This window comes from Pelodiscus sinensis, chromosome 7 (genome assembly GCF_052426305.1).
Source record: "Pelodiscus sinensis isolate ZL-2025 chromosome 7, ASM5242630v1, whole genome shotgun sequence".
Lineage (NCBI taxonomy): Eukaryota > Metazoa > Chordata > Testudines > Trionychidae > Pelodiscus > Pelodiscus sinensis.
In genome coordinates, this window is record NC_143058.1 from 45,236,561 (window position 1) to 45,253,976 (window position 17,416).

At 43.4% G+C, this 17,416-nt stretch overlaps 1 protein-coding gene across 1 annotated transcript in view; it reads right to left on the minus strand.

The window, feature by feature from the left end:
• Positions 1 to 6,028: 6,028 nt before the first annotated feature.
• The window catches only part of CIRSR (corepressor of RBPJ and splicing regulator), a 43,994-nt gene continuing 32,606 nt past the window's right edge, over positions 6,029 to 17,416 (minus strand). Inside the window, exons 8-10 of the mRNA XM_075933659.2 lie at positions 11,642 to 11,748; positions 9,759 to 9,844; positions 6,029 to 7,625 (exon numbers count right to left, since the gene is read on the minus strand). Of these exons, the coding sequence (XP_075789774.1) occupies positions 6,899 to 7,625; positions 9,759 to 9,844; positions 11,642 to 11,748 (920 nt within the window). The 3' untranslated portion in view covers positions 6,029 to 6,898. The remainder of the gene's footprint in view (positions 7,626 to 9,758; positions 9,845 to 11,641; positions 11,749 to 17,416) is intronic.

The window sequence follows — 17,416 nt, forward strand, 5'->3', positions numbered from 1 at the left end:
GAACTGTACGGCCACAAATCGAAGATTTTGAATTAAAAAAATCTGCTGACAATATTAATAAAAGGTATTTAACCTTCCCCCACCGCTGTCACCAAGCCCTAACAGAACGTGTGCCTCACGCATTTGTTTTAAATACACACAAGCGTAGCTGACTGACTGACAGAAGGAAGCTTGGCAAGAGTACAATTTCAATTCCTTTTAAAAACATAAGCTTAGAAGCGTTGTTTCTTTCCGCCTAAATTATCCTAAAGCATCGATTATCCCCGCTTTCCTTTCTCCTTTTCTGACATTTGTCTTCTTCATCTTCCCTTTTTAAACTCAGACCGCTCTGTAAGATGAAGGGAAAATCCTCTTGCTCTTCCACACCACTCTTTTCCCCGAACTGCCTAGCGGATCTATAGTAGATGTATTTTATTCTAGGGCAGGCGGGGAGTTGGCGAGGATGACATTGTTGGGCAGAGGTAAAATAAACAGTGCGCTTGCTGGGCTGCAGGACATGGCTTCCCCGCTTATTAGTTGTTGGGGTTTCCAAGGAATGCATTCTCACTGGGTGTTTGGGCAAAAGTCAGCTTTGTTTTCAATCCATAATAAAACAGATCAAAGGAAGCGATCCAGGTCCAGTTTCTGCCAGGCCAGGGTTACAATTCTCAGCTCAATGATCAAGGACCTCTTTGCATTGCCTTTGCCCCTTGGGGTCAGAAAACGTCCATCATTTACAGACTCCCCAGAAATGAAGAAGGGAGCAACTCTGGGCCGCAGAGCCGGTTCGTTTAACCAAGAAAATAGAAAGCATGTAACCTTTTACAAAATAAATGGCAGCATTCTTTAGTACTTGTTGGTGATAATTATATGGTCTGGGGACTACAGAACTTTTGTACGACTGGATAAAGAACAGACAGTGTGAGAACCGAAAAATAATCTGATTCATTCTTTTCAATTACAGTTAAGTGGCATTTCTATAGTGGAGCCTGCAAACCGGGGAGCAAAAAATAACACTGTGGCATAAAGAAACGTTCTTTTAACATGTCACCCTCTAAATGAGAAGGGAGCGAGAGAAGTCGAAAGAGAATTTAGGTGGTTTTTTCATCCTTCGTTGTTGTTGTTTCCCTGACGTTTTGGTCCGATTCAAACGCGACTTCTCCATCTTAGCCCAATGACTATTCTAATTTACATTTTGCCTGCGCGGTTGTTTCAACCAGTATATGTCGTGAGAATTGATTTTCATTCTCCATCCTATAGCTAACCCCATTAAAACAAGGCGAAAAGAATACTAAAGATAAAATAGAGTAAATTATGTGTAAATGTTATGTGATAGCTCTGCGTCTGATACACAGGAGATTTGGTCTCTGCCCCCTAGGGTATATATAATATTAATAATTCAAAAAGTTAGCATGAATATTTTGTTTTAATAAGATAATATAGAACTTTATCTTTGTCTGGATAGTTATCTTTCTTAAAAAAACCTCAAGTGAACGGGAAACTTATTTATTGAAGCTCTAATTTATTTTCAGACATTAGATGATTTAAGATTTTCTTCCACAGTTCCAAAATGCAGATGAAGGAAATATTACAGAAATCCCGCCCATTTGGGTAATTGGTACACTAAGTGTTTATTTTAAGTGAGAATAATTTAGCCACAAATTTTCTTAAGGAATAACATTCTTAACACATTAAAAAAAACCAAAAAACCCTCTGATTTGCTTTTATGTTTGACAGTCGCTCTTGATGCCTTTGAGGGAGGCTTGTAACTGTGGCTCTTTGGCGCCATCTAGAGCTTCAGGACCACAGGGCGTTCACTACCTACAGCACAAGCCCCGCAACGCTAAGACTTCTGTGCCACTGCAAGAAAGATCCCTGCTCGTTTCGTTTGCCAGAAGGCTTCAGCGCTGGGGTACGTGGCGTGCGGCTGGGCTTGGCTGCAGTCAGTGGTTTTACCTGGGTAAGGTTGGAATTGTTGGACAGCTAAAGCTAAAATAAGAGACTCTGCAGGCGAGTGACTTGGATTTCAAATGTATTTGACCTCCCTAAAGGACAGATGGAGGTACCGCAGGTCGCCGCGATCCTACTGGCCTGCCATTCCCGAGAGCAAGGGTGACCCGCTCCGGGGACCGTTGACTGCGGACCCAGGGCTCCCACCCTTCATGCCACACGCCCAGCCTTCGTCAGCTAGGGAAACAAAAACGGCGCGTGTTCAAATTAGTCCTATTGTTTCGTGCGAAATTTATCAGATTAGGATGGAAAAAAATCGAGGCAGGCTGCAGAGATCATCCACCTCAAGAAGTGTCCTGCCTCGGGCCCGGGCCACCACTTCCCTACCCTTCTGCCCCCAATCTGGCCCGGTGCCCAGAGTTGGCAACCAACCGGCTAGAGAACACAACTGGGCTGCTTGCTCTGATCTGTAACCCTCCCTAATTCAGGGTAACCACTTCATGGACAGGAGCGACCCTTTCAAATTAGTTCTGTCGTCCACACACCTATGGCTTTCAAAGTCCACCTAATGTGTGCGCTGCGGTTTTAACCTGCAATGGCATCAGCACCTTGGTGCCACACAGTCTTTAATTCTTCTGTAGAGCTTCCCTGGAGATAGTAGGGAAACGCGGTCATCCGTGACCATGCAAGGAGTAAAATAATATGTTCCTCAGTAGCATGCAGTTACCTTTGCGCTGGGTAATGCGGCTCAATTTGTGTTGGTGTTTTAATACAAATCCCCAGCCCTGCCTATTTCAAAGATGTGCTAATTACTACTTGGATAGCAGGGCGCAAAGTCCTTGTCCATTTCCTAGTACAAAGTAGGTTGCTAGAAAATTTGAAATTGCCTTTCAGCCTAAAGCTGCCTTACCTGAATGTCATAATTACAGTAATTATGTACATCCAAATTACATGCTAATTAAATTAGAATCAAATCGTTCTAAATCGAAATCAAATGAGGTAGCGAGAATTAATCAATGACAACATAAATAGAGAGCTTCCTTCAGGGATATTTATTGTAACGATCCAAGCAGGAATTTGATCTGAGTCACCTGTTTATTTACTTTCACATTAGTAATAGTTTATTTTCGTTCGCCATAAATTTCAGTGATCAGTTTTCCAAGCGCCAAGAGCTAAAGGAAAACATAGAAAATATGCGGAAAATATGTTCTGAATGTCGATACTGCGAGTTACTCGAACACCAAAAATGCCAACTCGATCGTCATCCTAAAATTACAACCATCGGCTCACATTAGAGCCCGCGGAGTAGCGCGCTGGCACTTGTGCTTAATTCCTAGGGGCAAGGCTCCATGTCTACCATACTGCACACTTCTGGCTAATGGGAGCACAACGGAAAACGCCCTGTTTTCCTGCTGATCACTATCATTCCGCACCTAATTAACACGTTTCCATGACAAGTTAAGCCTCTCCATTGTTACAGCACAAAAAGGAGGAGACGTGCCGAAATTAAAGCGGAAGGCACCTTTCACCTGTGGAATCCACCGCGCCGTGAGCAGCTGGAAGGCGCCGGGGCGCTCACCTGCATCCCCAGAAGCGGGGCGCACCACAACCACCCCGGGAAAGAAAGGGCCAGAAACTTCCCTCTCGGGAGCAGAGACTGGTCAGGGGCCTCCTCACGGCTAGCAGCCCTAAGAGCTGACGGGGCTGAAAGGCGGGAGGCTACTAGGAGAAGATTCATCTTCTCTTCCTGGGGCACTTTATTCCCCAGCCAGCCCAGGGCTTGGCTCCCGCCCGCGAGGAGTGCATGAGCCGAGGCGGCGCCTTCGAAGCCCATAGGTGGTCGGAGCTGCTCCAGCCTTGGGCCAGGCACTTCCCAGCATCACAGGCCACTGACAGCCCCAGGGGGTTGAGGCCTGACACGTCCGCTCTCCGGGCGCCTGGAGCCTCCTCTGCCCACTGTGCGGACTTTCCTCTCCGCTGCACGGAGTGAGGCCGGCGGGCGGCAACGCTGGTCGGCCGTGCTACGAGTCGAGGAGCGCCCTGAGGACTCGGCCGGCCCCACACTTCCCTCAACTTTTCCCGAGTGGCCAGGCGCGGCCAGCAGCGACGGCCCTTGGGCCCCTGCTCTTCCCAGGGAGCCCATTTATTTCCAGCCCAAATAATGGGCCCGTGCAGTGTCCGCGGGAGCAGCGGGGCCGCCCGCACGCAGAGCGGCTCCTGAGCTCTGGGGACTTACCCTCCTGCGCGCCGCGGCAAACGGGAGACGCCGCGCCCGGCCATTCGTGAGCCAACAGCACCTCCTGCCGGAGCCGGCTCGCTAGTGGCCCAGGGCGCTGATGCGGGGAGCCGCGCGCACGCACTCGGGCGAGCTGCGTGGAAGGGCTAGTGCGGAAGCGCGAGGGGCCACCGCGCGCCTTCTGAGGCGGGAGCTTGTGCAGTGGAGCACGCGCCATAGAAGGCGCCCCGTACCCCTCCCCCCACTTAGCGGGCTCAACAGGAGCCCACCCCCGTAGCGCTAGGTCTGGTGCAGCTCGCTGCCTACCCTTCTTTAGCAGCCCGTGTGTAGGGTTAGCACCGTAGGCCCTCAGCAGCTGCCTGCCAAACCGGCTGAGACTGCACCCAAACCCGCCCTGAGGTCCACAAGGCTATTCTCCTGCCTCAGTGTAAAACCTTCCCCAAGTCCCTCTCTGCTCCCTGCTAAAGGTAGAAGAGCGATTGAACCGCATTTATTAGCCTACCCGATGTTGCCTCTTACACAGATATTTCCAAGCTTGCATGGGTTGTTTCTGCCTGGCTCAGGTTGCAGGCATGGAACAGGCAGCCAACAAAACAGACACACACCACTCACTTAACAGCTTAATACCTGCTCCATGCAGGCACAGGGGCAGCATAAGATGCTCACACTACACTTTACCAACTGCCTGCAAACAAATCAAACACACATGCGTAGGACAAAGAGGGGGGGTGAGCTATTCCTCCTTCTGTCTGCACCAGAAAGTTAGGAGCTGTATTACAGCCACGCTGCAAGACTGACAAGCCACTAGTGCAGATCCAAGTTCCTGTTTGCCAGTGCAACAAAATTCCCCATGAGTGATGCAGGATGACAGACTGAAATCTGAAGAGAGAAGAGCAGAAGCACATCCTGCTACTCCTTGGCTACCTCTACACTAGCAGCTTCTTGCGCAAGAACTCTTTTGTGGAAGAGTTCTTGTGCAAAAACTCTTCCAGAAGAAAGTGTTGCCTGCACTGGCACAAGAGATGTGCTTTTGCACAAGAGCATACATGCCAGTGTAGACGCTCTGTTGCACAAGAAAGCTCTGATGGCCATTTTAGCCATAGGGCTTTCTTGTGCAAGAAATTCATGTTGCCTGTCTACACAACAGGCAACATGTGCAAGAGGGCTTATTCCTGAGTGGGAACATCATAGTTCTTGCACAAGAACATATAGCCAGTGTAGACAGGCAGCAAGTTTTTGCGCAAGAGCGGCCGCTTTGGCGCAAGATCGTGCCAGTGTAGACACAGCCCTCGTGTCCTTTCAATTGGCTTCAAAACACAGTTTAAAACAAACCCTTTCCCCAATTACCCAGTATCGGCAGGAACAAGCTTGGCTTCTCCCATGGATCCAGGCTGCTATAAATATAGTCCCCCCCCCAACCTAATGCTTAGTGTATTACAGACCTTTTCAAACAAACCAAATACCACCTGATAGCACAGGTGCCTGGTTGTAGTTGGTGCCTCACACTCAATATGTATGCAGTTATGCCTGAGAGTACTTTGTGAATATGGAGTGAGTCAAACAGAATGTGCTTTAAAAGGATACAACTGAACCTACCACTTGGCAATCACTTGGGTAGCATTTTAACTCCATGTAGTATTTCAAAACTTCTGCCTGGTAGTTTTAAAACATGCAGGTAGGACTGTTAAAGAACTACAAGCCTCCATTTGCAGTGAAGAGCGCTTGCCTGAGTCCAATTGCACCATTTTACCATTTAACTGCTAACTAAACCATGTTCCTTAAAACAGTGAAGACATTTTTGAAGTATAAAAGCTTATGATTTTTCTGCCTCTGCCTTTGAAATGATTTAGGATTTTTAAAATGTAGGCAATTCATACTGCTTATAGAAAGCAACAGTTTATTTAAGTAGTTCATCCTTAGGATATATGGGGGCGGGATCAGAAATCCCACAAATGTTAAGAAAAAATAAGTCAAATTGCAGCATGACAACACAAGAATGAGCATTTGCCTTAACTTTCTATTGCACAAAATAGCATACTTTGGAAACAGCTAAAGAAGTGAATATTCTTTTCATGTCTTGAGAAATTCTTGAACAATAACTTGACACTGTATTGGAACATACCTGGGTTCAAAATGCATAGATAGCCTGATTAAGTTAGACTTTGCAGAAGATCAAAAAATGTTGGCTATACACTTCTGTGCAACTATGTCTGTCTGTTTTAACAGGTGAAATTGCCCTCATGTGAAGCCTCTGAAAAAGTTTCAGTCCAAGAATAATCTTGTCTTCTGAGGTCTAAGGTAGAGATTTTAATGGTGAATCATGTCAATTTTTGGCATTATAAAAATCCCAGGACTATTCCAAAGTTACCCTCTGCTCCACTACAATTGTTATATTTCAGAAGAAATAATATTCTAAGGAACGTTAACACACCACATACCAGTATTTTAAAAACATTACTGAACAAGGAAGTATATTTACAAAAAGTCTGGGGCTTGTTACACAAATACAATAAACGTTTACCAACAAAAATATTTCTACAAAATACCATAATATTTATATCTAACGTACAAATATCTCAAAATCATTAATGGGGTGGATGCTGTTTTGTAGGACACAACAGTTTACAAGAACTGAAAAATGAAGTGTCTTTTTAGAAAGAAAGCAATTCACGAGTGAATCCTAGTTAAAGGTATTCAAGAAAAAGGAAGATGTGTTTGCACCTGTCACCCACACTATCTATATTTTCTGTCTCTCTCCCTGCTTCTACTTCTGCTGTGTCTGTCTCTTTCTTTATGATCCACTTTACTGTTCTTATCCCCATAGCTCTCTCTATATTTCTCCTCTCTGTATATATCTGTGCTGCGGCTTCTGTTTTCATTTTTCCTGTACCGCTCTTCAGTGGGGCTTCGACTTGGTCGTCTTCTTATCTGGCTTTGCTTGTAATTGCTGTGACTTGTGCAAGAGGTTCTCCCGCTCCTCTCATCCTTGCTTTGGCTTCTGCTAGCCCTCTCATTTCTTTCAGTTTCTCTCTTGTATGTGCTCTGGTTTCTGCTTTTGGACTTTGTTTCATTCTCACAGGAGCTCCATTTGTTTTTCTCCCCAGAACTATCTTGCTTTAAAAGTCTATACTTCTCCCTATCTTTGTCCTTGTTACCGTGACTACCGGAGGGTTCTTCATAAAGTTTTTCCCTCTTAGTCTTTGCCTTCCCTTCTGAATCAGTGCTGCCGGCCTCTGAAAACTTGTCTTTTTTTCTTTTCTTAGAATACATCTTCTTTTGGAATGCTTTATCTTTGCTGTCAGTCTCACTGTCACTGCTGCTTACTGAAGTCTCACTGGAAGAGGAGGAGGAAGAGGAGCTGATCTTATGTTTCTTGTGTTTACTTTTGCTTTTCTTCCTTTGCTGCTTTTTCTTTTTTCTATCTTTCTTCTTCTTTTTCTTCTCCAGACGATCCAATTTCCTTTTATTTTGAAAACAAAAATCAAGCATTTAAAAGATAGTGGTGCTACATTTTTACTTTCTTCTTCTATGGTCACTAATTACAACAATCATATGCACTAAACATGCAACATTTTCTTACAAAGCATATTGAACTTTTTGTTTCAATAATGTATTTTTACGTTTTTAATTTCAAATTAAGTTATTTAAAATGTTGCTCCCCTTTAGCCCTCCCTCAGAACTACAATGAAATATTGTTTAATTAACCAATTTTAGGAAGAAGAGGGTAAGAAATGACAACCTGTGCCTTACAACCTGCGGTGCAACCAGTTTGTTTCTTAATTGAGTTAACTCTGTAGGTTTGATTCAGTAATAGAACAAGGAACATTTTCAAAGGCACAAATAGTTGTTAGATGCCCAACTCCCAATGTCCCTCAATGTAACATAAGAAATAAGAACAACCATATTGGGTCAGACCAAAGGGTCATCTAACCCGGAATCCTGTTTTTTTGTCAGTGGCCAATGCCAGATGTCTCAAAGGGAATGAACAGGACAGGTAACCATCAAGTGATCAATCCCCTGTCACCCAGTCCCAGTTTCTGGAAAACAGAGGCTAGGGATACCATCCTTGCTCATCCTGGCTAATAACCACTGATAGATCTGTCATCCATGAACTTACTTGGTTATTTTTTGAACCCTGTTATATAGTCTTGTTAGGACCCTATCAGCTATATGTGCCTTTAAAAATCTCCCCCTGATCTTTACAGCTTTCTGGAGCTCATCTGAATATCATAAAACACAGGTGTAAAATGCTAGTCAACAATAAACTTGTCTATCAGGAAAACAAACACATTTCAACTGTTTTTGCCCAGTTTTGAAATTTTTATTTCTTGGTCACTCGTTTTATTAATTCTTAGCAATGAGTCAGCCACAACATTTTACATGCTACCTAAACTGCCTTCATTGGATCAGAGAAAACAAATCTTTAAACTAGAATGTTTAGTGGAAAAGCTTTTCCTTCCTTAAGGTGAATTATATTTTTTTGGCTCTCACACAGTGCTTTTATAACTATTTTAGGTTAATATATTTAAATATGAATGACATTTGTGTGTTATGTCAGCCAGTGATTCACAACTGGTTTAAAAGGACACAGGAAATTGGAGAAGAAATGTGAAACCTTCTTTCTCCTTAAGCATATGAAATCAACAGGGCAGCAGCACAGAAAAAACAAAAAACCCAAACTGGGGACTAGGAATGTTAAAATGTGTTTATTCAAGTACATGTAGAACTGCTGAAAATTTCAGCAGTTACATGGTTACGCAGAGGTGTGGGGGGAGATATAGGAGGCTCTCTGCCTGCACTGTTGCCTCTGTATCAGAGGCAGCAGCGCAGAGGGAGGGCACATGGCTCCATGGGAGCTGGTATGCAGAGGGAGCCGACTTAAAAGCTGGCTCTCCACGCGCACTGGTTCCCACCTGCCCCTCAACTGCACGTTGTTGCCTCTGATTCAGAGGCAGCAGCGTTGGGGGAGGGAAAGAGGGTGTCTTGCAGGTAACCATGCATGTTAACCAATGAGCCCAGACTCACTGGTTAACCGTGTACATGGTTACATGGGCTTCCAGTAGGAACTATAAAAATATTGTGAATTCTCTCTGCTGACTAATGCTAATCCTAGAGCTATGGTAAGCTGTTACACCACCAGTGATGATGGTGCACACAAGATAGGTCATGTTTTGCTCCCTTAGGAGCAAAAGTAGTACATAAAATTTTGCCAAATGCAAAATCAATAAGGGAAGACATTTAATTTTCAGTATTGGAAGAGGGCACTGTAAACAATGGAATGGAAAATATTTTAAAATAGCAATTGACGCTGTCCTCTTGGAGCAAAAGCACATACAAGGTTAGTGTGTGTATGTCACAGCATTCAAAATAAAAAATGAAATGAAACTGTAAACAAAGCTATTAAAACTGGCTTACAAATGATGAATAAGCATGCCCCATAATACAAAGTGAATTCTGAACCATCTGTAATCAAGAGTAGATTGACCTAAATTGTTTTTTTTTCCACAGTAGATACAAAACTGTAGTTAAAAACTACTGACTATATATAACTAACCTCATACAAGTAGGTGCCATGCAACTGCAATAAAATTACCTCAGAAGTTTCTGTTTTTGTTTAGTTGACAGTGATTTTAAAAATTCAACTTCTGGGTCATCTTCTCCTTCACTTGCAACAAATTCCTATAAAGAAAAAAAGTAATAAAGTGTCATGTCCTTAAATAAAAATAAGGAGAACTTCAAATTCATTATTCTTGTATTAAAATATTATGAACATTAGAAGGCGTGTGAGAATTGGATTTTATGTATACAAACATATACATACACACTTTCTATAAAGCAACAATGGGAAGATAAGCATTTAGCTTGCTACAATGAGAGAATATATACTGGGTTTAAAAGGAGAATACATACTATAATGTCACCAAAAATTAAGTTATTTTGGAAATCTTTCCTGAGTTCTGTCTAGTGTAAGAAATAGGAGCATTGGTTGGTGGGGAAGATTGCAAGTTCCTCTGCACCACAAAGTCAGCCACAAGTCACTACATTAGCTTACTCATTGGAAAAATGGGTGTTACGCCCATCTCTCTCTCATGCTTAAATTATTGTCTGTGAAGTACTATAAAAGTGCAACATGTTGCAATTGTACCTACAGTAATAACAATAATAAAATCGGGTCAGATTTAAATGTAAGAATTTTCAGATCCTCTTCCTTTCAAATTACATGCTTCTGGAATACTTGATATCTCACTTCACATTTTTAATTTTAACAACACATGAGCAACAACAGGGGAGAAACTAGAACATAACTTCTCCATTTCATCTGAAGAAGCGGATTGTGCCCATGAAAACTCCTGATACCATCTACATTTTTGTTAGTCTCTAAAGTGCCAGAGAATTATTTGTTGTTTACGTTTTTTCAGTTTGGCTACGGCTACACTGCTGGTTTTTTTGCGGAAGAGGAATATGCAAATGGTGTTCTCATTTGCATATCTTCCGATTCTTTTTGCAGAAGAGGTTTTTGCGATAAAAAGCCCCATATAGACAGGGTCATTTGTCAGAAAAAAACACTTTTTCGCAAGATCCTGAAAACCTCGATTCTTGAGGAACAAAGGATCTTGCAAAAAAAGTTTTTTTTTCTGACAAATGGCCCCGTCTACACGGGGCTTTTTATTGCACAAACCTCTTCTGCAAAAAGAATTGGAAAATATACAAATGAGAGCTCCACTTGCATATCCTCTTCTGCAAAAAATGGCAGTGTAGCCGTAGCCTTAAAGATTAATAAGGTCACCCTTCTGAGACTTTCTCCATATGTGACTTTTCTACAAAACTGGTGAGAATTTTGCAATACATTTAACACTAATCCCATGGATTAGATTGTCTCCTGCATACATAACTTCCTGAAAAACAAAGAATGCTACTTATGCACATAAACAAGGACATAAGCAATTGTCTGTTCACGCAGACTTTTAGGGAAGGTTTGGGAGATATAGTCCTAACCTTGCTCCCTCCAAGTCTCAGCTATTTAGACTCAGTCTAAATAAATACAATCATATATTTAAAATATGGTAAAGATAATGTAATGAATTTAAAATTAAGATAAAAAGCTTTAATAGAGGGGACTTTTTTGCATGCTTTCCTCTGGTTTCATCCAAAGCCAAGTCAGGGGTAAGACAGCAAGTATCACATCAGACACATGTTGCAGCAGTCCAAATCATCCCCTCAAAGAGATATTCGATTTCTACTCAACCAGAGGAGGTATTTAATTTATTAAACTGTGGCCTTAAAAAAATCTTTTCAGATTTGTCACTTTGGCTAAAACTAAGCTGCAAAGCACAGTAAGTTTCAAGGTATTTTCCACTGCTAGATCTATCCAGCTTTCCTATGGATATGCATATTGGAAAATGTTAAGTCGCAATTCACAAGCAATCACATTTAGATTTACAGACATTTTCAGCTTACTGATAAAAAGATCATTACCTGTGATGGATCATTTGCGGTCAAGTTTCTCCCCAGTACATTTTGTTTCAGTGCAAACCCACTGTTTCTCATCTCCGCTATTAGCTCTGAGGGGTGCATTGATGGCCCTGTTCACAAAAATCACAGTTTGAATGTATCATTTATATCTCTCTACCTTTTTTGGACTCCACAGTGGGAATTCAGCTGAAGCTTTGTTAAGTGAAATCACAGCTAAATCAACTCAATAATCTTCTGCTGAGCAAATAATCAGATATGATTTTCTAAAACAGCAGTCTGGAGATTCAGAATAGAAAATAATTGCATTTTTCTTTAAGTGCAAGGGGATTCTCTTCTTATGTAACTTTGTCTTGTTGAAAACAATATATTTAGGTATTGTGTGGTTGTATGCTTTTGATTGTAGTACAAAAAATATAGAAAGCCTAGAACAGCCATATTAAGTTCAAGATTTTTTAACACTTCCTCTCTCCAAAAGCAATAAAAAACCACAATTTAAGGGGACATTATAGCATTTTTCATAATCATACAATACACATTTAGTTCAATCAAACAATAAACAAACTTAAAATAAAAACCCACTGAAAGCTGTGGATATGGGAGGGGGGGAAGGAGAAGACAAGAAGTCAGCACCCTTACTTATTCTCTCCTCCTTCCCCCTTATATTTGAGTGGTCCCTGGGTTATTACTGTAGGGTTCTTCATGAATCTCTATTGTAATAGTTTGAAAAAATAAATAAAACAAACCTCATTAGAACACTTGTTTTGGAGTACATGTAGATTATATCTGTTTGCAAACAGATAAAAGAGTAAAATATAGGTAGCTCTATTTTTGGAATTATCTACTACAATAATCAAGTTTCCTAATATGGCAGAAGTTATTTCTGATTTTCTAACACAGACTGGACAGATAGCTCTTGTTAGTTAAACTTTGCTGATAGTGATGCAATATTATTTTCCTTTCAGTAAATTTAACTACCGAATAGTTGATTATACAGTGATTCAATATTGCCTTATCAATGGATTGGTAAATTGCCTTCAACAGATGTATTGTAAATAATGAAGTTACATTTTATCAAATGCAACAATTATGTGTTGAAAGTCTCAAGAATTTCAAGATTTTCAGAGGCCATAATTCATTTTGGAGATCAACAAACTTCTCACAAATCTTTAATGTAAAACATCACTGCCTGAAATTTCTCAGCATTTAATTTAGGTCCACAATTTATTGGCTATGACATGAATACAGTTATTGTAACTGCAAATGAACATATGCGTAAGATAGAAGTTAAGAAGTTAAAAAATTGCTTTTTCAAATATGCTTAAAATGGTATCAACTTTTTTATTACAGATTCTTCAGAAGTTTCTAACATTACATGATTTTATCTGAGGAGGTGACTTTTTATTTCTCTAGGGGTACGTCTAGACTACAGGCTTTTGTCGACAGAGGCAACAAAGAGCATCTAGACTACATCCTGTTCTGTTGACAAAGCAAGCCGCTTTGTCGACATGAAAGTGTAGATACAAAGGACAGCGTCGATGCAATAACGCCTTCTGTCTACAAAAGGCGTTATTCCTCATAGAATGAGGTTTATCGCTGTTGACAAAACTGCCGAGTTCTGTCGATATTATGTTGACAGAACTCAGCAGTAGTGTAGACGCAGGCATAGTTTTGTCGACAAAAGTCCACTTTTGTCGACAAAACCCTGTGGTCTAGACACACCCTGAAATTATTTGTAAAGAATGCATTATATACCAAAGACTGTTTTTCTTCTAAAATAATTGAGACCAGAGGATGCATGTACTGATCATCTTGTTTATATTTTCTTTCAGTTTTGTGTTTTAGTTTTAAATACTGACTGAAGAGAGGTGGGAAATGTAGTGAGCTCTAACTCCTAGGCATTTTTGTGCATGCCTGTCATTGATTAGAGCTATCTATGGTGACTATGAAATACCAACAAGGCTATGTACAACCACAAACAAAACATATAAATATTGCCATGAAGGAACTATTATGATTTATTAGGGAAAAGTAGTTGAATCATACTGATACAAGAAATTCACAAGAAATTCAACATATATAGCATCTCAGTATGCCACCAAACCTTAAAGAAATGTACTAATAATGTAATATATTTTAATTACATAATCTGTCATGACAGATTAACTGGATGCAAAGGAGAAAGATGTGACTTTTCAATTTTGTTTGAAATGGTGTCTATGCTGGATACCTTTTGACTGGCATTTTCAGAAAGATGTGCTAACTGAAATGGCAGTTCTTCTCCGAGTGCCTTCATATGTCCATTCCACCTAGGTGTGCGTGTGCTGTGTGCATGAGTTCTGGAAGCTTTTTACCCTTAGCAGTATCTGTTGGGCCAGCCAGGAAGCCTCTTAGAGTAGTGCTGCTATACCGGCCCATATATACCCCTCCATCCCATCAGTTCCTTCTTACCACCTGTGAGGGTCTCTGGAACGCTTTGCTTGCTCCTTTGCAAGTACACCCTTAGACTTTTTTATCTTATCTCTTGTAAATAGTTGTCATTAGGGTAGTCTTTAGTTACCTTACATTAGAATTGTTGTTTTGCATCCTTATTTCCCTCGAGGGGGAATGATGGGCTCTCACAGCTTTAAGCTCTGTGCACAGTGACAAAAGCCCATGCCCTGTGGAGACCCTCATGAAGAGTGTCTTAAATGCCTAGGAGAGAGTCCTTTGATGGACTCGTGCAACATCTGTAGGTCGTCCAAACCCCAGAACCAAACGCGAGCGTAACTCTCAGCTAAAACTATTGCTCATGGAGCTGGCGCTTCAACCTGTGGCATGAAGTCCTGCACTGTTGGTGAGAAGTGAGCTGGCATCAGTGTGTGAAGTGGGTGTCACGCCGAGGAACTCTGTGAACTCAGACTGCTCGTCGGCACTGGTCCCAGTCCCCGGCACTGAGGACATCCAAGAAGGTGCAGAGAGGGAGATCACAGTCGAGACGAGAGCACAGGGTGCATCTGCAGGTGGGCCACCCGAAGGCTCTGTCTTCGCCTAGCTGTGACATTGCTCCATAGGTGCAGGTCGAGTTCCATGTGGGTGAGTAGTTAGGAGGTCCAGGACCTGTTGGTGGAAGAGGTCCTGGAGTCATTGGCTCCAGAAATGTTTGCTGCGGCCCATGAGCTCATCGAGCTCACGTCAGGGGCCGGGTGTTTCAAAGTTGGCCTCGGCCTCAATTTTGGTGTACTTGGGACATAGGGGGACCCTGTTGTCTACACCTCTTGCTTGGGCACTGCCTTCGGAGTCCATGGTTAGCCCATCAGGGACTATAGGGGCTCCAGTGCCTGTGCAGCAGCCAGTCCTGAGTGAGCCAATCTCAGCCAATCACTGCAACAGCACATGAGGCCCCCTGAGGAGGTGGCACTGCCTAGAGACTCATCATCCTCTTCCCCTGATGAGGCACTGGCTGACTCGTCTCTGGCCACGGACATGCGCACCCACTAGGAACTCCTTAGGAGGTTGGCTGTAAACCTGGGGGTTCAGGTGGAGAAGGTGACAGAGGAGTCTGACTTGATGGTGGACATCTTGGCTGTGGATGACCCACCTAAGACTGCCCTACTTCTCTATAAAATGGTGGTCAAAATTACAAAGACCCTTTGGCAGACACCAGCATTCATTCCACCAACACAGAAAGGAGTAGAGAGGCGATACTTTGTACCAGTTAGGACATGAATACTTGTTTGTCCACCTGGCCCCCAGCTCTGTTGTAGTGAAGGCTGCATGCCAAAGGGAGAGGCAGGGCCAGACTGGGCCTGCCCCCAAGAGTAAGAAACCAAAAAAGCTGGACCTCTTGTGGAAGAGGGCATACGTCACCGCAGGCTTGCAGATGAGTATTGCAAACCAACAGGAGATGTTCAGCACATACACCTGTATCAACTGGGCGGTGGTCAAGAAGTTTAAGGACCAACTTCTGAAGGAATCCCAAGAGGTGTTCAGGGCTCTTACGGAAGATGGAGTGGTGTCTTGGACACTGCTGATTTGGCGGCAAGGTCGTGGCCACACGCATAGTAATGCACTGAAACTCATGGTTGCAGGTATTGGGTATTCCATGTGAAGTCCAATCATCCCTGCAGGACCTGCCCTAAGAGGGGTTGGCGCTCTTTTCAGAGGAAACGGACAGCATACTACATAGCCTGAAGGACTCAAGGGCAACCTTGAAGTCCTTGGGCATTCACACCCCAGTCCCGCAACGCTGCTCCCTTAACCCTAGGTCACGGAGACTGTTCCAGGAGGGCTCCAGGCAGGAGGGTAATACAAGGCAGAACAGGAGCAACAACAGGGCCAGATGTAGATGATCTCAGTCAGCTTCCTATCAGGTATAGGGGTCCTCCAACAAAACCCAGGGCCCAAGATTAGGGTTTTGAAGTTGCCCATGAGGACAGACTACCATCCACTCCTATATCATTCCTTCATCAATAGACTCTTCCCCTTCCACCGTTCTTGGCATTCCATCACCACGGACCACTGGATCCTTGAGATGGTGGTGGGGGAATACTCTATCCCATTCCTGTCCTTGACACCCTCCCACCTCCATTCCCCATCTCATGAGCACCTCCTATGACAGGAGGTCCACTTGCTCCTCATGTTGGGGGCAGTAGGAGTGGTTCTATGAGAGTTTCAAGAGAAAGGGTTTTACTCCCAGTACTTCGTCATCCCAAAGTCCAAAGGAGGCCTTCACCCGATTCTAAATTTCAGAGGACCCAATGCCTTCAGAAAGAAATCAAGGTTCAGGATGGTGACCCTCGCATCTATCATTCCTTCCCTCAATCTAGGGCACTGGTATGCTGCCGTCAACTTGAAGGATGTGTACTTCCACATTTCCATTATCCCTTCCCACAGAAGGTACCTCCGTTTTATAGTTGTCACGGACCACTACCAGTTCAGAGTGCTTCCATTTGGTCTGTCCACTGCCCACAGAGTATTTACCAAATGCATGGCAGTGGTGGCCATCTTCCTCAGGAGGAGGGGAGTGCAAGTCTTCCCTTATCTGTATTGGCTCACGAGGGGCCACTCCAAAAGCCAGGCATTGGCTCAAATAGGCCTGGTCTGAGAAATCTTTTTCCACCTAGGGCTCATGCTGAATGACAAAAAGCCACTCTTGACCCCACGCAAGTAATAGAGTTTGTGGAAACAAGGCTGGATGCCATGACAGGTCAGGCATTCCTGCTGAACGCCACGTTCACGGCAATGAGGGACATCGTTCTGAGGCTTCAGGCCACACCTCTGACCATGGCAAGAAACTATATGAGATTTCTGGGTCATATGGTGGCCTGCACGTACATAGTGAAGCACGCCAGGCTACACCTGTGCCCATTACAGACCTGGCTAGCAAGGGCCTACAGACTGGCCCGTGCTCACATCAACATGGTGACCATCATCCCACCAGAAGTCCTGTCTACTCTGGACTGGTGGCTACAGAAAAGGGAGGCGTGTGGAGTCATCCCCTTTGTCCAGCAGCAGCCCTCGATGCATTTGGTGACAGATGCCTCTGATATGGGATAGGGAGTCCACCTGGCTGACCTAGAGACCCAAGGTATGTGGTCCTAAGCAGAGCAATCACTGCATATCAACGTCAGGGAGCTAAGGGCAGTTTGACTGGTGTATCAGGTGTTCCTTTTCGGGCTAAGGGATAACTGTGTCTCAGTGCTGATGGACAACACAACCGGGATGTTTTATATCAATTGACAGGGTGGTGCTCGATCGTCTCCCTTCTGGCAGAAAGCCCTAGCCCTCCGGGGCCTCTAC